This window comes from Molossus molossus, unplaced genomic scaffold, assembly GCF_014108415.1.
Source record: "Molossus molossus isolate mMolMol1 unplaced genomic scaffold, mMolMol1.p scaffold_m16_p_12, whole genome shotgun sequence".
In the NCBI taxonomy this organism is placed as follows: domain Eukaryota; kingdom Metazoa; phylum Chordata; class Mammalia; order Chiroptera; family Molossidae; genus Molossus; species Molossus molossus.
The window spans coordinates 31,283,317-31,307,309 of record NW_023425347.1 but is presented as its reverse complement, the minus strand read 5'-3'; the positions used below and the strand labels follow the sequence as shown (position 1 = coordinate 31,307,309).

General features: G+C 37.9%; 1 protein-coding gene across 2 annotated transcripts in view; it reads left to right on the top strand.

The window, feature by feature from the left end:
- The window catches only part of RPAP2 (RNA polymerase II associated protein 2), a 117,523-nt gene that overhangs the window by 28,172 nt on the left and 65,358 nt on the right, over positions 1–23,993 (top strand). For both annotated transcript variants that reach the window (XM_036257000.1, XM_036257001.1), the window contains exons 7-8: positions 5,345–5,380; positions 8,080–9,013. In XM_036257000.1, the coding sequence (XP_036112893.1) occupies positions 5,345–5,380; positions 8,080–9,013 (970 nt within the window). The remainder of the gene's footprint in view (positions 1–5,344; positions 5,381–8,079; positions 9,014–23,993) is intronic.

Sequence of the window (23,993 nt, the reverse complement as noted above, 5' to 3'; positions counted from 1 at the left end):
AAGGTATGTGCTTCCACTTTTTTATATCTTCCTCATTTTCTTTTTTTAATGTTCTGTAGTTTTCTGCCAATAGGTCCTTTATTTCTTTGGTTAAGTTTATTCCTAGGTATCTTAATTCTTTTTGCCACAATGGTAAATGGGATTGTTTTCTTAGTTTCTCTTTCTGTGAGTTCATCATTGGTGTATAAGAATGCCATCAATTTCTTGATGTTAATTTTGTATCCTGCTACTTTGCCAAATTCATTTATTAAGTCTAGTAAATTTTTGATGGAAACTTTGGGGTTTTCTGCATATAGTATCATGTCATCTGCAAATAGTGACAATTTCACTTCCTCCTTTCCAATTTGGATCCCTTTTATTTTTTCTTCCTGTCTGATTGCTGTGGCTAAGACTTCCAGTACTATGTTAAATAAGAGTGGTAAAAGTGAGCATCCTTGTCTTGTTCCTGTTCTTAAGGGAAATGCTTTTAATTTTTGCCCATTGAGTATGATGTTGGCTGTAGGTCTTTCATATGTGGCCTTTATTATGTCGAGATATGCTCCCTCTATTCCCACATTGCTGAGCGTTTTTATCAGAAATGGATGCTGGATTTTGTTGACCACAGTTTTTTATACACTCATCTAATGATGGACACTTGGGTTGTTTCCAGATCTTAGCTATTGTAAATAGTGCTGCTATGAACATAGGGGTACATATATTCTTTCTGATTGGTGTTTCAGGCTTCTTAGGGTATATCCCTAAAAGTGGAATCACTGGGTCAAATGGCAGTTCAATTTTTAACTTTTTGAGGTAACACTATAGTGTTTTCCATAGTGGTTGAACCAATCTGGTCTATTTTTTAAGTTGTTTTCTTATTGTTGTGTTTTAAGAGTTCTTTCATATTTTGGATAGCAGTTATTTATCAAATAAGTGTTTTGCAATTATTTTCTCCTAGTCTGTCATTTGTCTTTTATTCTCTTGACAGTATCTTTTACAGAGCAGAATTTTTTTTTTTTTTTTTTGTATATGCCCCTAGTGGGAACCGAACCTGGGACTCTCTGGTCTGCAGGCCAACGCTCCAACCTCTGAGCCAAATCGGCCAGGGCAGAAATAATTTTTTTAATTTTTTTTTTTTCTCACCTGAGGACATTTTTTATTCATCTTCAGATAGAGGAGGAAGGAGAGAGGGAGGAAGGGAGAGAGAGAAACATCAATGTGAGCGAGACACATCGAGTGGTTGCCACCTACACGACCTCAACCGGGCGTTAACAAACCGCAACTGAGGTACTTGCCCTTAGCAGGAACCACATCCAGGACTCTCTGGTCCACGAGCTAATGCTCTAACCGCTGAGCGAAACCGGCCAGGGCCAGAGCAGAAATTTTTAAAAACTTATGTTTATTGTTGAATGTACTACAGATGTTCCTCCTTCTTCCCCTACTGACCCCCTCCTCCCTGCTCCTGCCCTCCTCCTGCCTTTCTTCACACTGTTTTCTGTGTCCATTGGCCTTGCATATATGGATATAAGTTCTTTGGTTTATTTCCTTCTACTCCCCCCTCCCTTTGAGGTTTGTCAGTCTAACAACAATTTGTATTTCTTAATCCCTTCATCTTTTTTACCCATTCCCCCAACCCTCCTCCATCTGGCAACCAACAAAATGTTCTCTGTATCTATGAGTTTGTTTCTGTTCTGCTTGCTCATTTTGTTTGTAGATTCAGTTGCCGATAGATAATGTATTTATCACCATTTTATTGTTCATATTTTTTATCTTTTTCTTCAAGGAGACCATTCCACATTTCATATACTACCTGTTTGGTGGTGATGAACTCCTTTAGCTTTTTCTTGTCTGGGAAACTCTTTATATGTCCATCGATTCTAAATGATAGCTTTGCAGGGTAGAATAATCTTGGCTGTTGATTCTTCCTTTTAATCACTCTGAATTTTTCTTGCCACTCCCTTCTGGCCTGCAAAGTTTCTTTTGAGAAATCAGCTGACAGTCTTATGGGAGCTCCCTTGTGGGTAACTAACTGCTTTTCTCTTGCTAAGTTTTTTTTAACTTTATTGTTGAATGTATCACAGATGTCCCTTTTTCCCCTTTTTGACCCCCTCCTCCCTGATCCTGCCCCCGTCCTGCTTTCCCAACACTATTGTCTGTGTCTGTTGGTTATGCATATATGCATATAAGTTCTTTGGTTTCTCTCTTCCCGCCCCACCTCCTCCTTCCCTTTGAAGTTCATCAGTCTGACAACCAATTTGTACTTCCTAATCCCTTCATCTTTTTCACCCAACTCCCCTTTCATATGAGAACCAACAAAAAGTTCTCTGTATCTATGAGTATGTTTCTGTTATGCTTGCTCATTTTGTTTGTAGATTCAGTTGTTGATAGGTATGTATTTATTACCATTTTATTATTCTTTTTTTTTTTATCTTCTTCAAGAAGATCCATAAGCATTTCATGTAATATTGGTTTGGTGGTGATGAACTTCTTTAGCTTTTTCTTGTCTGGGAAACTTGATATGGTCATTGACTCTAAATGGTAGCTTTGCAGGATAGAGTAATCTTGGTTGTAGGTCCTTGCTTTTCATCACTTTGAATATTTCTTGCAACCTCTTTCTGGCCTGCAAAGTTTCTTTTGAGAAATAAGCTGACAGCCTTATGGGAGCTCTATTGTAGGTAATGAACTGCTTCTCTCTTGCTGCTTTTAAGATTCTCTCTTTGTCTTTAACCTTTGGCATTTTGATGATGATGTGTCTTGATTTGGACCTCTTTGGGTTCCTCTTGTTTGGGACTCTCTGTGCTTCTGGACTTGTATGTCTGTTTCCTTCACTAAGTTAGGGAAGTTTTCTGTCATTATTTTTTTTTAAGTTTTTCATTTCTTGTCCTCTCTGTTCTTCTGGTACTCCCATGATGCGAATGTTGGTATACTTGAAGTTGTCCCACAGGCTCCTTATACTATCCTCATTGTTTTGGATTTTTTTTGTTCTGATTGGGTGTTTTTTGCTTCCTCATATTTTAAATTGATGGTTTCCTTCTTGGATTTACCTACTCTACCATTGAATCTGTGTAAATTATTCTTTATTTTAGTTAGTGAATCCTTCATTTCTGACTGATCCTTTTTTATGCTCTTGAGGCCCTCACTGAGTTCACTGAGCATCCTTATACGCATTGTTTTGAACTCTGCATCTGTTAGATTGCTTATCTTCATTCCATTTAGTTTTTTTCCTGGAGTTTTGTTTTTTTTTCTTTCATTTGGGACATGTTTCTTTGTCTCCTCATTTTGGCTGCTTCCCTGTGTTTGTTTCTATGTATTAGGTAGGGTTGCTATGTCTCCTGGGCTTTCTAGGATGGCCTATTGTAGAGGGTGTCCCGTAGGGTCCAGCGGCACAGCCTCCCTGGTAACACACTGGGTCCTTGAGGTACACCCTTTCTGTGGACTTTACACCCTTCTGTTGTAATTGAGTCTTGATTGCTTTGGCACAGCAATGGGAGGGTTTTACTCAGGCTGATCAGGTGCAAGGATGGGCTGTGCCCACTATCCATAGACCTCTGACTACCTTGCATGATCAGCTGTGCAGGGGCCCACCACCCAGAGCAAGACTTACTTCAGCAGGGCTCTGGTACCCTCTTAGTCTGTTCCTTGAGTATGTCACTTATGGAGGTGGTTGAGTGGTGGTTCTTCAACATAGTCTGAAGCTGTCCACTGGGTGTGCTGAGAGTAGAAATTTTTAATTTTAATGAAGTCCAGCTTATCAGTTCTTTCTTTCATGGATCATGTCTTTGGTTGTCTTACCTAAAAAGTCATTTAGGCCCTGGCGGCTTGGCTCAGCTGTTAAAGCATCAGCCTGTGGTCCAGAGAGACCTGGGTTCAGTTCCCGATAAGGTCTTATATCTCAGTTGCAGTTTGTCCCCGGCCCTGGTTGGGTCGTACAGGTGGCAGCCACTTGATGTGTACCTTTCACGTTGATATTTCTATCTCTCTCTCTCTCTCTCTCTCTCTCTTCCTCTTTCTCCCTCCCACTCTATCTGAACAAAAAATGAAAAAAATGTCCTCGGGTGAGGATTAAAAAAAAAAAAGTCATCTAGGTTTTCTGCTATGTTATCTTCTACTACTTTTATACTGTTGACTTTTACATTTAAGTCAGTGATCCATTTGGGGTTTTTTTGTGAAGGGTGTAAGGTCTGTCCAGATTAATTTTTTTGCATGTGGCTGTCCAGTTGTTCCAGCACCATTTGTTGAAAAGGCTATCTTTTCTTCATTGTATATATTGCCTCGGCTCCTTTGTCAGAGATCAATTGACTATATTCACATGGGTTTATTTCTGGGGCTTTCTATTCTATTCTGTTTGTCTTTTCTTTCTGCAATAACCACACTGTTTTGAGTCCTGTAGCTTTATAGGAAGTCTTGAAGTGAGGTAATGTCAGTTCTCCATTTTGTTCTCCTCCTTCGGGTATTTGTCTCTTCATAAAAATTTAAGAATCAATTTGTCAATATCCACAAAATAATTTGCCAGGATTGTGGTTGAATTGCATTGAATCTACAGATCAAGTTGAAATGAACTAACATCTTTACATTATTAAGTTTTCCTATCAATGAACATCGAATATTGCTACATTTATTTAGTTTTTTATAAACTTTAATCCATTTTATAGTCTTTAGAAGGCACTTTTCTAAGTCACTTAAGTATTTTGCAATTTTCTTGTCCTCTTGGATTCATTTGCTATTATATGTGTTCCTTTTTATATGTGCCTTTCTAAGCGCTTTTAAATATTATGATACCCAGCCAAATGTGATTTCTGGTATTGCATAGCAAAATTATTCCCAGAGTTAAATTACACCACCTATCTACATAGTTCACATCCATAGTACAATACGACTGCTTTCTCAGAAATTAGGGCAAAGTTTTTCTAACCATATAAAGGAAATACAAGAGCTTGTGTCATCTCTGTTCTCATAGAACTTAGGTCTATTTAAGAAATCAGAATTAAACATGAAAAGTAAGACATTTAGATAATAATTCTAGTTTTAGGTCATAGAAGAGGATGTGATAACATATATTAATTGTACATACTTTGGAATTTAAAGAAAGGAGTGGTTTATATTAGCAAGTTAGGGAAAACTTTATTGGGCTCATGAAATTTGAACTTAGTCCTGAAATATGAGTAAATTTTGGATCAAGAGAGATATTAATTCAGTGTCTTGTGGGTGAATTTCATATTACTTTGTCCCTTAATTTTTTTCTTAAAAAAATCTTTATATGAACTGTATTCTTTTAATTGTATTTTCTATCCAATGTAGTTATATTAAACACATGAATGTGTGACATATCAATTACCTTTAATTTTCTATTTCTGTGTTTTTGTCACAGGTATCCTGATTTTCAGCTGCTACAGGAGGGACAAAGGTATGGTTGGATCAGTATCACTTACCTTCTATGTATTCATGTTAATAGAAACATTAAGAGTAAACCAGGTGATATGAGCTCTTAGACTTCCTGTGCTGATGCATTATGTAAGTGCTCATTCTAGCCCACACAAAGAAATATTTGCCTTGTACAGCTTTTTCTTTTGTGATAGTATGATTTATTGTTCAGCTGTTTCTACCAAGAAAGTCTAATTGAACCTGTTGAAATGTGACACAAACACAGCTTCCATCTGAGATACTGTGCTGCTTTGTCAACTAGAGTGTGCCAATTAATATTTGTTGAAAGGTTTTTGTACTCATATTTTATAGGATTTCAAAACATTAATGTATCTGTTATTTAATTATTTGAATGAGTGTCTAAAGCATTAATAGAGATTCCAAGTTGTGATTTTTTTTTTTTTTCCTTCAACTCCCCTCATAGTGTTGCTTGCCCAACTATAATTATCTCTCAAAACAGGTCTTTTTTTCTCCTGGAATAAATTTTCCTGTTTATTAGTTACTACCTTAGCTACAGGGACTTGAACACAAGTGAGAGATACTGATTTATTGATGTATATCTTTAATTTATAGCTCAAAATAGTATAGAAAAACATAATACCTTCAAATGTCAAAGGACAGTATAAAATATATGTAATTTTAGTTGTTCTTTTTTGTTTTTTAATTACAAGAAACAAGTTCCATGACAATATAGGCTAGATTCTAATTAACAAATGATATCTTATATGGAATAGATTTGTCATCTTTTTTTTATTCCCATCCATAACCTTACTTTCAACTCTTTGTTTTTCTTCTGTTATACTCCCCACCCTCACATACTTTTTAAAAAACTGCTGTGTTATTTTACTTCATTATATTTTTTTAAATCACTTCTAAAAATTTAATAGCCTTTTGGGGTCCCTGGCCGGTTTTGCTCTGTGGTTAGAGATGTCACCTTCCGGACTGAAGAGTCATGGGTTTGATTCCCTGTCAAGGGCACATCCCTGGGTTGCAGGTTTGATCCCTAGCCCTGGTCGGGGTGCATGTACGAGGCGACCAATCGATGTTTCTCTGACATCGATGTTTCTCTCTCTCTCTCACTCCCCCTCCCTTCCACTCTAAGAAAATCATTGAAAAAAATATCCTCAGATAAGGATAACCAAAATAAATAAAAATAAAAAATAATAGCTTTTGGGGGAGGAATTTTAGCTTTATAGAACAATTGCATGAAAAGTAGAGAGTTCACATGTATTCTTTCACTACACTCTATGTGCTTCTTGATCCAGAATCCTCTTCATCGGGATCTTTTCAAGTTCTTGTTGGTGCATTTGCTTAATAGTAACTGCCTACCTGTCCTTTTTAACCTCAAGTTTGTATGGACAAAGCTACTCTTTGTCTTCACTCTTTCATAATTCTTAATCTTTTTATTTTAATTAGATTTTTCTTTCCTTTATTGATATTTTAGAGAGAGAGGAAGTGAGGAGAGAGATAGAAACATCGATGAGAGAGAACATTGGCTGCCTCCTGCACGTCCCCCACTAGGGATCGGCTCCACCACCTGGGCATATGTCCTGAACGGGAATCGAACTGGCGACCTCTTGGTGCATGGATCGTTGCTCAACCACTGAGTCACACTGGCTGGACATAATTCTTAATCTTATTTAAACCTGAAAATTGAAGGAATATAGTCAAAGGGAAAACTGTTGTCTTTTATTGTTAGCGTTATATTGTAATTCTAGAGTTTCATATATAAATATTTTTCTTTTTTTCTTTCTTTTTTTTTTTTTTTTTTTTTATCCTCACCTGAGGACATTTTTCTATTTTTTGTTCAGGTAGAGTGGGAGGGAGAGAGAGAAACAGAGAGAGAGAGAGAAACATCGATATGAAAGGAACACATCGAGTGACTGCCACCCACACAACTGACCAGGGCCGGGGACAAACTGCAACCGAGGTACATGCCCTTAGCGGGAACCGAACCCGGGTCTCTCCGGACCGCAGGCCGACGCTCTAACCGCTGAGCCAAACCGGCCAGGGCTATATATAAATATTTTTCATTGATAAATGTTGATTTGCCAACTTTATTTTCTGCTGTGACTAACTTTCTTGTGTTTTTCATTCTTTGGAGTTTTCTGTATTACTATCAACCAGAGTTGGAGAATGTTTAAACATCTCTTTTTATCTTTCAAAACCTAAACAAAGTTCCTATAGTGTGTGTGTGTGTACATATTTATATCTATCTGTCTATCTATATCTATGTATCTATGTATCTATGTATCTATCTATCTATCTATCTATCTATATTTGTTTGTTTAGGAAACCAGTAATGAAGTATTCAAAAGAAAAGCTTTTTTAAAAAAGGATATGTGAAACAAGTAACAGAAATGGAGCAGGCAAAAATAATTCAGTAAGGTGAAATTATCGAGTGTTTTGTTGTTGTTATTCTCTTTTAACACTTTTAAAATAATTGGGGGAAAAGGACAAGGAAAGAAGAGGACTGTACCAAATAAATAAGATGTAAAGAAATTCCAGAATTACAGTTTTCTTCTGAAGTGTGTGTGCATGTGCTCACGCGTGTGTGTGCAGAGTTATATAAATAGGCTTTGCATAGGGAATAAAAATATCTACCTTGAAAGATACAAAGTATAAATACTGTGAGACATTCTTCTTTTCTGTTACAGTTTGTTTGTTTCTTTCCTTCTACAGTGGCCATTCTGGAGAAGAAGTACAATTATGCAGTAAGGCCATTAAAACATCAGATGTTGACAATTCTGGCCATTCTGAGAAGCAGTATGAATCTGGTTCTTCTAGCACTCATAGTGATAGTTGCAGTGATAATGAGCAAGACTTTGTTTCCTCCATTCTACCAGGAAACAGACCAAATGCAGCGGGTATAAGGCCACAGCTGCACAAAAAAAGCATCATGAAAAAGAAAGCTGGTCAAAAAGCTCACTTCAAGCAAGAGGACAAAGAACAGACAGTAATAGATGTTACTGAGCAGCTAGGCAATTGCAGATTAGATAATCAGGAGAAAGCTGCTGCTTGTGAACTTCCTTTACAGAAAGTAAATATTCAGATTGCTTCAAATAGTCCTTTTCGAGAAAAATTAGAAGCTTCAGAAATTCCTGAAAATAAATACAGTAGTTCACAAATAACTCTAGTAGGCATAAGTAAGAAAAGTGCTGAGCATTTTAAGAGGAAATTTGCCAAATCCATCCAAGTTTCTAGGTCAGCTTCTAGTTCAGTGCAGGTGTGTCCTGAAGTTGCAAAGGCAAACTTACTTAAAGTTCTGAAGGAGACTTTGATTGAGTGGAAGACAAAAGAAACGTTGAGGTTTTTGTATGGCCAGAATTATGATTCTATGTGTCTGAAATCCTCTTCAGCCCCTCTGATTAAAGAAGAACTTGATGAAGATGACATAAACTCTGACCCAGATAGTCATTCCCCTGCCTTGAGGAAATCTCAGAACAGCTTGGACGAGTCTTTGCCTTTTAGGGCCTCAGATACAGCCATTAAACCACTGCCAAATTATGAGAGCTTGAAAAAAGAAACTGAAACATTAAACCTAAGGATCAGAGAGTTTTATAGAGGACAATATGTTTTAAATGAAGAAAGCACCAAATTACAAGATTCAGAAGAGGTATGTCTTAATGATGATGTGTTTTCCATGTTGCAAATCATAGCAAATCTTGTAGCAGAAAGAAAAATACTAAAGACATTATTGTTAAATTTTCAGAGGACTTCTTTAGTAGGTCAGTTTTTTCGTTTAAAATGCCATCTCTGGTATTGGTGTTACTATTTCCAAATAAGTTGAAGTTTGCCCCTGAAAATTTTTATAAATGTGGAACATTTTTCTGTAATGTAGAAATAGCCTCAAATTGTGGGACAGAATTTTCTTTAACCCTAATTCTTCAAATAATATGTAGAACCTCTGAAGAGGCATGTTTTTTCTTCATTGGTATCTATTCTTTCAGACTTCTACATGGGGTGGGTGGGTATCTTTGTGTTTTATTTCCATTGGGACTGAGTAGAGTAGACTTACTAGTTGAATGGTAAAGTATTTGTATAATATTTGGCAAGCATGCTGATTTAAAATATTATAAATGAAAATAATATAGTAAAGGAGACATTGGGAAATAATAGATATAGAAAAAAATGGGAAGAGCACATTCAAGTAAGACCTAGATTTGAATATCTGCTCTGTCATTTTCTAGCTGTATGAAAAGTTAGTTTCTTGAATCCAATTGCTTATCTAAAAATGAGACCATAAATACCTTGCCTTCCTCAATCATTATGAGTTTTAAAGATAATATATATAACACATTTATCACAGTACTTGACATATTATCAGTACTCAGTAAATAGTAATTATATGAAGAGACTGAATGTGTACCACTGAGGTTTAGGGAGATTTTTCAGTATTTCTAATACCCAGCTTTGATTAATTTGTATGTAGTTTGAGAAATTAAGTCATTTGACATGAAGAGGAGTAGGCAATAACCTGGTTTTTACCACAAAACTTTGTTACTAAAAATTTCTCAGTAAATGTGGCTGTAAATTTACGAACATATTTTGAAATTCAGAAAGCAGGTAAAAATGGAAATAACAGTAAAAAATTAGAAATTTCTTATATTTCTACAAAATATTGCCTAACTCGGTACTGTATTTGAAATCACTTCAGCTGTATTATTAGACAGCATCCATAACTTTTATATTAAGCTTGGAGAAACACTGATTTATATCAGGTGCATAAACCTACTTTAGTATATAGCTTGCTTTACCTTTTTTTGTGCTTGTAAGTCTTAAGAAGGAAAAATTAATCCCTGAAATTTGATTGCTCCTCTGTTGCATAATGTTTTGGAGCTTTTTCATTGAAGTATAATATAGTGCTATAGCTCATTGAATTATCACAAATGAGCGCTACCCAGGCCAAGAAATTTGAATAAAGAACCCCACTATATCTCCTCCTAGTCATTAACCTCTTTCCAAAATGAATGACTATTAGAATCACTGAAACGTTTTGCCAGTTTTAAACTGTATGTAAATAGATGTACACAGTATATATTCTTCGCTATCCAATTTAGTTCCTGCAGCATTATGATTATGAATCATTTTTGTTGTTCGTAAATCATTTGTGTTGTTATAGGCATAACTCCAGTTTTATTATTTTACTGCTGCATAGTATTCCATTATAGAAATGTACCACAATTTATTTGTATTAATAAGCATTTAGGCTGTTTCAGTTTGGGGCTATTATGAACTGCTGGTATGAACTTATTTTATTTTATTTTATTTATTTTTATTTTTATTTTTATTTTATTGTTTTATCCTCACCCGAGGACAGTTTTGCATTATCTTGGGATAGAGCAGGAGAGGGAGAGGGGGGAAGAGAGAGAGAGAAACATCGATGTGAGAGAGAGACTCATCCACTGGTCGCCACCCACACAATCCCAACTGGTGCTGGGGACAAACTGCAACCGAGGTTTGTGCCCTTAGCGGGAACCGAACCTGGGACTCTCTGGTTCATGGGCCTACAGACACTCTAACCGCTAAGCCAAACTGGCCAGGGCTGGTATGAACTTTTTATATATGTCTCTCCTAATGTGCAGGCATTTCTGTTGGTTATATATCTAGGACTGGAATTTCTGGGTCATAAGATATGAGTATATGGAACAATACTCAATAATGACAAATGGTTTTCCAGAATGGCTATGGCAGTTTATATGATACTACCACTATGAGAGTTTCCATGACTCCACACACTCACACTACTTAGTGTTGTTAGTTTTCACCATTCTGGTGGTATTGCTTTTTGGTTACATTGCTCTGATGATTAATGTGTTGAGCACTGTTTATCTGCTTATTGACCATTTGGAAAGTCTCTTCTGAAGTGCTTGTTTGAGTTTTTTTTCCATTTACCTATTGAATATATCTAGGTTTTTTTTTTTTAATTATTAATTTATTTTTGTTACAGATGTTTCACCTTTTTTTCCCCATTGACACCCTCCTCCCCATCCCCCCCCCCCGCACCCCATACCCAGCTTTGTTGTCTATGTCCATTGGTTATGCACATATGCATGAAAGTTCTGTGGTTTATCTCTTCCCTCCCCCCACCACCCCCTCTTCTGAGGGTTGTCAGTCTGTACCCTACTTCCACACCTGTGGGTCTACCCAATTCCTCAGACTGTTATGTTTATTATGTTCCACAAATAAGTGAGATCATGTGATATTTGTCTTTCTCTGCTTGGCTTGTTTTGCTTAGGATAATACTTTACAGGTCCCTCCATGTCATCGCAAAGGCTAAGAGATCTTTCTTTCTTACAGCTGCATAGTACTCCATTGTGTATATGTACCACAGATTTTTTATCCATTCACTACTGATGGACACTTGGGCTGTATCCAGATCTTAGCTATTGTAAATAGTGCTGCTATAAAAATGGGGGTACATATATTCTTTCTGATTGGTATTTCAGGCTTCTTAGGGTATATTCCTAGAAGTGGGATCACTGGGTCAAATGGCAATTCAATTTTTAATTTTTTGAGGTAACACCGTGTTGTTTTCCATAGTGCCTGCACCAGTCTACATTCCCACCAGCAGTGTACTAGAGTCCCCTTTTCTCCACACCCATGCCAACGCTTGTTGTTTGATGGCAGCCATTCTGACAGGTGTGAGGTGATACCTCATTGTTGTTTTAATTTGCATCTCTCTGATGATTAGTGATGTCGAGCATTTCTTCATATGTCTCTTGGCCATTTGTATATCCTGTTTGGAGAGGTGTCTATTTAGCTCCTCTGCCCATTTTTTAATTGGGTTCTTTGTCTTCCTTTTGTTGAGTTGTATGAGTACTCTATATATTTTGGAAATTAACCTCTTATCTGATATATCATTGGCAATTATGCTCTCCCATACAGTGGGTTGCCTTTCCATTTTGATGATTGTATCTTCTGCTGTGCAGAAGCTTTTTAGTTTGATGTACTCTCATGTGTTCGTTTTCTCCTTTGTTTCTGTTGCCTTAGGTGATGTATCAGTGAAAATTCTGCTGCATATGATGTCTGAAATTTTGTTGCCTACATTTTCTTCTAGGATTTTTATGGATTCATGAGTCACATTTAAGTCTTTTATCCATTTTGAGTTTATTTTTGTGTATGGTGTAAGTTGATGGTCTAGTTTTATTTTTTTGCATGTAGCTGTCCAATTTTCCCTACACCATTTATTAAAGAGGCTGTCTTTACTTCATTGTATGTTCTTGCCTCCTTTGTCAAATATTAATTGTGCATAATGTCTTGGGTCCATTTCTGGGTTCTCTATTCTGTTCCACTGGTCTATATGCCTGTTCTTGTGCCAGTACCAGGCTGTTTTGATTATAGTAGCTTTGTAGTATAATCTGATATCCAGTACTGTGATCCCACCTACTTTGTCCTTCTTTTTCAAGATTGCTGTGGCCATTCTGGGTCTTTTGGTTCCACATGAACTTTTGAAGTATTTGTTTAGTTCTGTGAAATATGTCGTTGGTATTTTGATGGGGATTGCATTGAATCTATAGATTGATTTGGGTAGTATGGACATTTTACTGATGTTAATTCTTCCAATCCATTAACAAGGTATATACTTCCACTTTTTATGTCTTCCTCTATTTCTTTTTTCAATGTCCTGTAGTTTTCTGCAAAGAGGTCCTTTACTTCTTTGGTTAAGTTTATTCCTAGGTATCTTAATTTTTTTTTGCCACAGTGGTAAATGGGATTCTTTTCTTAGTTTCTCTTTCTGTGAGTTCATCATTGGTGTATAAGAATGTTGTTGATTTCTTGATGTTAATTTTGTATCCTGCTACTTTGCCAAATTCATGTATTAAGTCTAGTAGATTTTTCTTTTTTTTTTTAATGAATTTTTATTTATTTTTTTGTTACAGATATTTTACCTTTTTACCCCATTGGCACCCCCCACCCTACCCCCCCTCCACCCTGTCCCTTAGTTGTCCATGTCCATTGGTCATGCATACATGCATATAAGTTCTGTGGTTTATCTCTTCCCACCCCCCCACCCTCCATCCCATCTTCTGAGGGATGTCAGTCTGTGCCCTACTTCCATGTGTCTGGGTCTACTGTATTCCTCAGACTGTTATGTTCATTATATTCCGTATATAAGTGAGATCATGTGGTATTTGTCTTTTTCTGCTTGGCTTCTTTCACTTAGGATAATACTTTCCAGGTCCCTCCATGTGGTCTCAAAGGATAAGAGATCTTTCTTTCTTACCGCTGCATAGTACTCCATTGTGTATATGTACCACAGCTTTTTGATCCATTCGTCTACTGGTGGACACTTGGGCTGTTTCCAGATCTTAGCTATTGTAAATAGTGCTGCTATGAACATGGGGGTACATATATTCTTCCTGATTGGTGTTTCAGGCTTCTTAGGGTATATTCCCAGCAGTGGGATCACTGGGTCAAATGGAAGTTCAATTTTTAATTTTTTGAGGTAGCACCATATTGTTTTCCATAGCGGCTGCACCAGTCTGCATTCCCACCAGCAGTGTATTAGAGTCCCCTTTTCTCCACACCCTCGCCAACACTTGTTGTTTGATGATTTGTTGATGGCAGCCATTCTGACAGGTGTGAGGTGATACCTCATTGTTGTTTTAATTTGCATCTCTCTGATGATTAGTGATGTTGAGCATTTCTTCATATGTCTCTTGGCCATTTGTATGTCCTGTTTGGAGAGGTGTCTATTCAGCTTCTCTGCCCATTTTTTAATTGGGTTCTTTGTCTTCCTTTTGTGGAGTTGTATGAGCACTCTATATATATTGGAAATTAACCCCTTATCTGATAGATCATTGGCAATGATGTTCTCCCATACAGTGGGTTGCCTTTCCATTTTGATGATTGTTTCTTTTGCTGTGCAGAAGCTTTTGAGTTTGATGTAGTCCCATGTGTTCATTTTCTCCTTTATTTCTGTTGCCTTAGGTGATGTATCAGTGAAAATTCTGCTCCGTATGATGTCCGAAATTTTGTTGCCTACATTTTCTTCTAGAATTTTTATGGATTCACGGGTCACATTTAAGTCTTTTATCCATTTTGAGTTTATTTTTGTATATGGTGTAAGTTGATGGTCTAGTTTCATTTTTTTGCATGTAGCTGTCCAATTTTCCCAACACCATTTATTAAAGAGGCTGTCTTTACTCCACTGTATGCTCTTGCCACCTTTGTCAAATATTAATAGAGCGTATTGCCTTGGGTCCATTTCTGGGTTTTCAGTTCTGTTCCACTGGTCTATATGCCTGTTCTTGTGCCAGTACCAGGCTGTTTTGGTTACAGTCGCTTTGTAGTATAACCTGATATCTGGTATTGTGATCCCACCTACTTTGTTCTTCTTTTTCAAGATTGCTGTGGCTATTCGGGGTCTTTTTTGGTTCCATATGAACTTTTGAAGTATTTGTTCTAGTTCTATGAAATATGTCATTGGTATTTTGATGGGGATTGCATTGAATCTATAGATTGCTTTGGGTAGTATGGACATTTTAATTATGTTAATTCTTCCGATCCATGAACAGGGTATGTGCTTCCACTTTTTTATATCTTCCTCTATTTCTTTTTTCAATGACCTGTAGTTTTCTGCAAATAGGTCCTTTACTTCTTTGGTTAAGTTTATTCCTAGGTATCGTAATTTTTTTGGAGCAATGGTAAATGGGATTGTTTTTTCAGTTTCTCTTTCTGTGAGTTCATCATTGATGTACAAGAATGCCGTCGATTTCTTGACGTTAATTTTGTATCCTGCTACTTTGCCAAATTCATTTATTAAGTCTAATAGATTTTTGATGGAGTCTTTAGGGTTTTCTATGTACAATATCATGTCGTCTGCAAATAATGACAGTTTCACTTCCTCCTTTCCAGTTTGGATCCCTTTTATTTGGATACCTTTTATTTTTTCTTCATGTCTGATTGCTCTGGCTAAGACTTCCAGTACAATGTTAAATAAGAGTGGCGAAAGTGGACATCCCTGTCTTGTTCCTGTTCTTAATGGAAATGTTTTTAGTTTCTGTCCATTGAGTATGATGTTGGCTGTAGGTCTTTGATATATGGCCTTTATTATGTTGAGATATGATCCCTCTATTCCTACATTGCTGAGCGTTTTTATCAGAAATGGATGCTGGATTTTGTCAAATGCTTTTTCAGCATCTATTGATATGATCATGTGGTTTTTATTCTTCATTTTGTTTATGTGGTGTATCACGTTTATTGATTTGCGAATATTGTACCAGCCTTGCATCCCTGGAATGAATCCCACTTGGTCATGGTGAATGATTTTTTTGATGTATTTCTGGATCCGATTTGCTAATATTTTGTTCAGGATTTTGGCGTCTATGTTCATCAGGGATATTGGCCTGTACTTTTCTTTCTTCGTAGTGTCTTTTTCTGGTTTTGGAATTAGAATTATGCTGGCCTCATAGAATGTGTTTGGAAGTCTTCCTTCTTCTTGAATTTTTTGAAATAGTTTGAGGAGAATGGGTGTTAGTTCTTTTTTGAATGTTCGGTAAAACTCCCCCGTGAAACCATCTGGGCCTGGGCTTTTGTTTGCTGGGAGAGTCTTGATTACCTCTTCAATTTCCTTAGTTGTTATTGGTCTGTTCAAGTTTTCTATCTCTTCTGGGAATAGTTTTGGGAGACTGTGTGTTTCTAGAAATTTGTCCATTTCGCTTAGATTGTCGAATTTGTTGCCATATACTTGTTCATAGTAGTTGTTAACGATCTTTTCTATTTCCGTGGTGTTGGTTGTTACTTCTCCTCTTTCATTTCTGATTTTGTGTATTTGGGTTCTCTCTCTTTGTTTCTTGGTGAGTCTAGGTAAGGGTCCATCAATCTTGTTTATCTTTTCGAAAAACCAGCTCTTTGTTTCATTGATCCTTTGAATTGATTTTTTGGTCTCTATGTCATTTATTTCTGCTCTGATCTTTACTATTTCCTTCCTTCTACTTGCTCTGGGGTTTTCTTTTTGTTTGCTTTCTAATTCTTTAAGTTGTGAGGTTAGACAGTCAATTAGAAATTTTTCTTCTTTTTTGAGGTAGGCCTGTAGTGCTATGAACTTCCCTCTCAGAACTGCTTTCACTGCATCCCATAGATTCTGTGTTGTTGTGTGTTCATTTTCATTGGTTTCCAGGAAGTTTTTAATTTCTTCCTTGATCTCCTCGGTGACCCATTCATTGTTTAATAACATGCTATTTAGCCTCCATATGTTGAAATGTCTTTGCATGTTCTTGTTGCAATCGATTTCTAGTTTCATGCCATTGTGATCTGAGAAGATGCTTGATATGATTTCAATCTTCTTGAACTTGTATAGATTTAGTTTGTGTCCTATCATGTGGTCTATCTTTGAGAATGTCCCATGTGCACTTGAGAAGAATGTGTATTCTGTAGTTTTGGGGTGTAATTCTCTGTAGATATCTATTAAATCCATTTGGTCTAGTGCTTCATTTAGAGTCTCTGTTTCCTTGCTAATTTTTTGCCTAGAGGATCTATCCAGTGCTGTCAACGGGGTGTTGAAGTCCCCTGCTATGATTGTATTGTTGTCGATTTCTCCTTGGAAGTCCTCCAGAAGATTTTTAATATATTTTGGTGCTCCTATATTGGGTGCATATATGTTTATCAAGGTTATATCTTCCTGTTGGATAGATCCTTTCAATATTATGTAGTGGCCGTCTTTGTCTCTAGTTATGGTCTTCATTTTGAAATCTATTTTATCAGATATGAGAATTGCTACCCCAGCTTTTTTTTGCTTTCCATTTGCTTGGAAAATTTTTTTCCATCCCTTCACTTTCAACCTATGTGAGTCTTTTGTTGAGAGGTGGGTCTCTTGTAAACAACATATAGATGAGTCATGCTTTCTTATCCAATCAGCTACTCTGTGTCTCTTTATCGGAGCATTCAATCCATTAACGTTTAAGGTGATTATTGATATGTACTTATTTATTGCCATTTTTGTTTAGTGTGGTTCTATTTTTCTTCCCATTTCTACTGCTAATTACAGCAGTCCTTTTAACATTTCTTGCAGTGCTGGTTTGGTGCTAATGTATTCCCTTAGCCTTTTTTTGTCTGGGAAGCTCTTTATTTGATCTTCTATTTTGAATGATAGCCTTGCTGGGTAGAGTAGTCTTGGATTCAGATTCTTGTTTTTCATAACTTTGATTACTTCATGCCATTCTCTTCTGGCCTGTAGTGTTTCTTGTGAGAAGTCAACTGAGAGCCTTATGGGGTTCCCTTTGTAGGTAACCTGTTGCTTATCTCTTGCTGCTTTTAGGATTCTCTCTTTGTCTTTAATTTGTGGCATTTTAATTACTATGTGTCTTGGTGTGGGCCTGTTTGGGTTCTTCTTACTTGGGACTCTCTGTGCTTCTTGAACTTGAATGCCTTCTTCCTTCACCAAATTAGGGAAGTTTTCTCTCACTATTTTTTTGAATATATTCTCTATCCCTTGCTCCTTTTCTTCTTCTTCGGGGACTCCTATGATGCGAATATTATTACGTTTCCAGTTGTCCCACAGTTCTCTTAAGCTGTCTTCCTGTTTTTTAATAGTTTTTTCCTTCTGTTTTTCTGATTGGTTGATTTTTTCTACCCTGTCTTCTAATTCACTGATCCGGTCCTCAGCTTCCCCTACTCTGCTTTTTAAACCTTCCAATGTGTTTTTCATTTCTGATATGTCATTTTTTATCTCTTCTTGTTGGTTTTTAATTTCCAATTGGCTTATTTTCAGTGTCTCTATGTCCTTACTCATGCTGTTCAGCTTCCTCAAGATCATGGCTCTGAATTCTAGCTCTGTTAACATGCCTAATTGCTCCACATTGATCTCATCTTCGGTGGAGGTCTCTTGCTCTTTCATTTGGCTTCTGTTTCTGTGTTTCACCATTTTGGCTATCACTGTGGGCTTTGGAGCCTGTCAAGTTCTCCCTGTGGGTGTCGGTGTTCTGCTGTTTGTGGCTCCCTCTCCTATGTTTAGATGAGCGAGGGAGGACCCACGTTGAACACCACTGTCAAGTCTTACTTTCCTGGTTAAAGTTGCCAACCCAGGAAACGTACTGTTATCCTCTTGCTTTTTGCTTGGAGGCTAGCAGTCTAGGTTACTTGATGAGTTTTGGGTTGTCCGTTGATTGAAAAACTCCCTCTGGTGCTCAGCCAAGGGGCTTTCACGAGGGCGGGGCAGATGCTGGTTGTTAGTGAGCCTCAATTAGCACTTCAATGGCCCACAGGGTGGGGTTGGATCTCCGAGGGAGGGACTGCTGCCTCTCCTCAGAGCCCTGGGAAGGAGCAATACGGCCACCGTCCTGAGTGGCTGCACTCAGCAAAAGCTCTGAGCGCCCTCCAAACCCCGAGTGTCCTGACACAGTTCCAGTCCAGTCCGCCCTCCCTCTGCCGGAGCCCAAGGTGAGTGGCTGTGGCTGTTTCAGCCTCTGTCCCGGCTGCGCTGTGGAGCCGCCTGGGAGTGTAACCCGAGGGCGCCGCTCCCAGCTAAGGCCGCTGCCGAGCTGCCAACCGTGGGCTCCCAGCCCCGTCTCGTGCCTTCGCAAGCCTACCGGGATCGAGTTGGTGTCCCTCGTTGTATGGTCCTCGCAAGCTGCTTTTCTGTTGGTTTTTCCCGTTGATTTGTCTGTGTTATAGTTGTAATTCCAGTTTGGTTCTGGGAGACGGTCTGTGTAGCTCCGTTCCCTCCGCCGCCATTTTTTTCCTCCAGATTTTTCTTTTTTAACCTTACCCAAGGACATGTTGTTATTTTTTGTTCATATAGAGTGGGAGGGAGAGAAAGGAAGAGAGAAAGAGAGAGAGAAACATCTATGTGAAAGGTACACATCGAGTGGCTGTCACCTGCACCACCCAACCAGGGCTGGGGACAAACTGCAACCGAGGTACATGCCCTTAGCGGGAACCGAGCGCGAGTCTCTCTGGACCACAGGCCGATGCTCCAGCCGCTGAGCCAAACGGGCCAGGGCAAGTCTAGTAGATTTTTGATGGAGTCTTTAGGGTTTTCTATGTATAATATCGTGTCATCTGCAAATAATGAGTTTCACTTCCTCCTTTCCAATTTGGATCCCTTTTATTTTTTCTTCCTGTCTGATTGTTGTGGCTAAGACTTCCAGTACTATGTTAAATAAGAGTGGTAAAAGTGGGCATCCTTGTCTTGTTCCTGTTCTTAAATGCTTTTAGTTTTTGCCCGTTGAGTATCATGTTGGCTGTAGCTCTTTCATTGTGGCCTTTACTATGTCAAGATATGATCCCTCTATTCCCAGATTTCTGAGCGTTTTTATCAGAAACGGGTGCTGGATTTTGTTGAATGCTTTTTCAGCATCTATTGATAATGATCATGTGGTTTTTATTCATTTTGTTTATGTTGTGTATCACATTTATTGATTTGCGAATATTGTACTAGCCTTGCATCCCTGGGATGAATCCCACTTGGTCATGGTGAATCATTTTTTTGATGTATTGCTGGATCCGATTTCCTAGTATTTTGTTCAGGATTTTGGCATCTATGTTCATCAGGGATATTGGCCTGTAGTTTTCTTTCTTTGTAGTGTTTTTTCCTGGTTTTGGAATTCGAATTATGTTGGCTTCATAAAACGAGTTTGGAAGTCTTCCTTCTTGAATTTTTTGAAATAGTTTAAGGAGAATGGGTGTTAGTTCTTTTTTGAATGTTCGGTAAAACTCCCCCGTGAAGCCCTCTGGGCCTGGGCTTTTTATTTGCTGGGAGAGTCTTGATAACCTCTTCAATCTTCTTAGTTGTTATTGGTCTGTTCAAATTTTCTATCTCTTCCCGGCCCAGTTTTGGGAGACTATGTGTTTCTAGAAATTTGTCCATTTCACTTAGATTGTCCAATTTGTTGCCATATAATTGTTCATAGTAGTTGTTAACAATCCTTAGTATTTCTGTGGTATCAGTTGTTACTTCTCTTTCATTTCGGATTTTGTGTATTTGGGTTCTCTCTCTTTGTTCTTGGTGAGTCTAGGTAAGGGTCCATCAATCTTGTTTATCTTTTCGAAAAACCAGCTCTTTGTTTCATTGATCCTTTGAATTGATTTTTTGGTCTCTATGTCATTTATTTCTGCTTTGATCTTTACTATTTTCTTCCTTCTACTTGCTCTGGGGTTTTCTTTTTGTTTGCTTCCTAGTTCTTTAGGTTAAGAGGTTAGTCTGTTAGAGATTTTTCTTGTTTCTTGAGGTAGGCCTGTAGTGCTATGAACTTTCCTCTCACAACTGCTTTCGCTGCATCCCATAGATTTTGTGTCGTTATGTGTTCATTTTCATTGGTTTCCAGGAAGTTTTTAATCTCTTCCTTGATCTCCTTGGTAATCCATTCATTGTTTAATTACATGCTATTTAGCCTCCATGTGTTGAAATGTCTTTCCATGTTCTCGTTGCAGTTGATTTCTAGTTTCATGCCATTGTGATCTGAGAAGATGCTTGATATGATTGCAGTCTTCTTGAACTTGTAGAGACTTAGTTTTTGCCCTAACACGTGGTCTATCTTTGAGAGTGTCCCATATGCACTTGAGAAGAATGTGAATTCTGTAGTTTTGGGGTGTAAGTCTCTGTAGATATCAATTAAATCCATTTGGTCTAGTGCTTCATTTAGAGTCTCTGTTTCCTTGCTAATTTTTTGTTTAGGGGATCTATCCAGTGATGTCAACAGGGTGTTGAAGTCCCCTACTATGATTGTATTGCTGTCTATTTCTCCTTTGACGTCCTCCAGATATTTAATATATTTTGGTGCTCCTATTTTGGGTGCTTATATGTTTACCAAGGTTATATCTTCCTGTTGGATAGATCCTTTCAATATTATGTAGTGGCCTTCTTTGTCCCATGTTATGGCCTTCATTTTGAAATCTATTTTATCAGATATGAGTACTGCTACCCCAGCTTTTTTTCCCTTTCCGTTTGCTTGGAAGATTTTTTTTCATCCCTTCACTTTCAATCTATGTGAGTCTTTTGTTGTGAGGTGGGTCTCTTGTAAAGAACATATATATGAGCCATGCTTTCTTATCCAATCAGCTACTCTGTGTCTTTTTATCAGAGTATTCAATCCATTTACATTTAAGGTGATTATTGATATGTACTTATTTATTGCCATTTTTTGTTTAGTGTGATTATATTTTTCTTCCTATTCTACTAATTACAGCAGTCCTTTTAACATTTCTTGCAGTGCTGGTTTGGTGCTAATGTATTCCCTTAGCCTTTTTTTGTCTGGGAAGCTCTTTATTTGACTTTCTATTTTAAATGATAGCCTTGCTGGGTAGTCTTGGATTCAGATCCTTGTTTTTCATTACCTTGATTACCTCATGCCATTCCCTTTTGACCTGTAGTGTTTCTGTTGAGAAGTCAGCTTATAGCCTTATGGGGTTTCTTTGTAGGTATCCTGTTGCTTATCTCTTGCTGCCTTTAGGATTCTTTTTTTGTCTTTAATTTTTGGCATTTTAATTGCTATGTGTCTTTGTGTGGGCCTGTTTGGGTTCTTCTTACTTGGGGATTTCGGTGCTTCTTGAACATGAATGCCTTCTTCCTTCACCAAATTAGGGAAGTTTTCTGTCACTATTTCTTTGAATATATTCTCTAACCCTTGCTCATTTTCTTCTTCTTCGGGGACTCCTATGATGCGAATATCATTACCTTTCCAGTTTTCCCACAGTTCTCTTAAGCTGTCTTCTTGTTTTTTAATTGTTTTTTCCTTTTGGTTTTCTGATTGGTTCATTTTTTTCTACCCTGTCTTGTAATTCACTGATCTGGTCCTCAGCTTCCTCTGGTCTGTTGTTTAGTCCTTCCAATGTGTTCTTTATTTCTGCTATGTCATTCTTCATTTCTTCTTGGTGGTTTTTAATTTCCAATTGGTTGATTTTCAATGTTTGTATGTCTTTACTCATGGTGCTCATGTCCTTACACATGCTCTGAAGATCATGACTCTGAGTTCTAACCCTGTTAACTTGCTTAACTGCACTTCATTTATCTCATGTTTGGTAGAGGTCCCTTTGTTCTTTCATTTGGCATTTGTTTCTTTGTTTCACCATTTTGGCTATGTCAGTGGGTTTTGTAGCCTGCCCGATTTTCCCTGTGGGTGTTGGTGTTCTGCTGTTTGTGGCTCCCTCTACTGGGTTTGGATGAGCAAGGGAGGACCCACGTAAAACACTACTGTCAAATCTTACTTTCCTGGGTAGAATTGCAAGCCCAGGAAAGGTTCAGTTTTCCTCTAGTTTTTTGCCTGGAGGCTATTAGTTGCGGTTACTTGAAGAGCCTTGGTTACTCAGTTGAATGAAAAACTCCCTCATGTGTTCAGAGTAAGGGGATTTTTCAAGGGTGGGGCAGATGCTGGTTGTTAATGAGCCTCAATTTGCATTTCAATGGCCCACTGGGTGACGTTGAATCTCTGAGGGAGGGGCCGCTGCCTCTCCCCAGACCCCTGGGAAGGAGTAAGATGGTCACCCGTTCTGTGTGGCCGCAATTCAGCAAAAACTCTGAGCGCCCTCTGAATCCCGAATGTCCCCACACAGTTCCAGTTCAGTCCTCCCTTCCTCTGCCGGAGCCCAAGGTGAGTGGCTGAGGCTCTTTCAGTGCTCTGTCCCAGCCCTGTGCTGTGGAGCAGGCTTGGGAGTTTTAACACCGAGGGCGCTGCTCACAGCTAAGACCGCTGCTGTCCATGGGCTCCCAGCCCCCGTCTTGCGCCTCCACAATCCTACCAGGATTCTAGTCAGTGTCCCTGGTTTTGTGGTCCTCACAAGCTGTTTTTCTGTTGCTTTTTTCCGACGATTTGTCTTTATTTTAGTTGTAATTCCAGTTTGGTCTTGGGAGATGGTCTGTGTAGCTTCCATTCACTCCGCCACCATTTAGGAATCCCTCTAGGAATTTTTTAATTGATCTGTAGGAATCCTGTATGCATTCAGGATTCAAGCTCATTTTTAATTGTATGTATCGTGAATACTGCCATCCACTCTGAGACTTGCTCTTTCACTCTCATTACTGATGTCTTCAGTCTAGTTTATTAATTGTTTCTTTTAATGACTTCTCTAAAAAATCTTTGTTTATACCAGGTTATTTAATCTTCTAGAATCTTTGCTTTTCCTTTCACATTGAGATCTGCAATTCATCTGTGATTGTTTTTTGTTTATGGTGAGGAGTATAGGTCACATTTCATTGTCTTCCTTTTGGGAAATGTGTACACATCAAAGTTTGAGAAACATTCCATCAGGTACTAAGAGAGTTGGAAGAGTTAGGTGAAAATCTCTCACTATAATTATGGATTTATTATTTCTCCTTTTAGTTTTATGAATTTTACTTTTAATATTTTGAGGCTATGTTATTGAGTACAAATGTAAGATTGTATGCCTTACTGGAAAATTGTACCGTCAGCTTTATGGAGTAACCTTTTTGTACATTGATTTTTTTTACCCCCTCAGAGTCTACTTTGCTGACACTAGCATTCTTTTATAGTATTTTCAAGGACTATCTTATTTTAATCTTTATCCTTTATGTGGAGAATTTAGTCCATTTAGATTTAATGTCCTAATTGATATAGCTGGGTTTAAATCTATCATCTCACTTGTTGCTTGTTGCTTTCTGCATTCCACTTGTTCAGTGTTCCTCTTTCTTTCTTTTT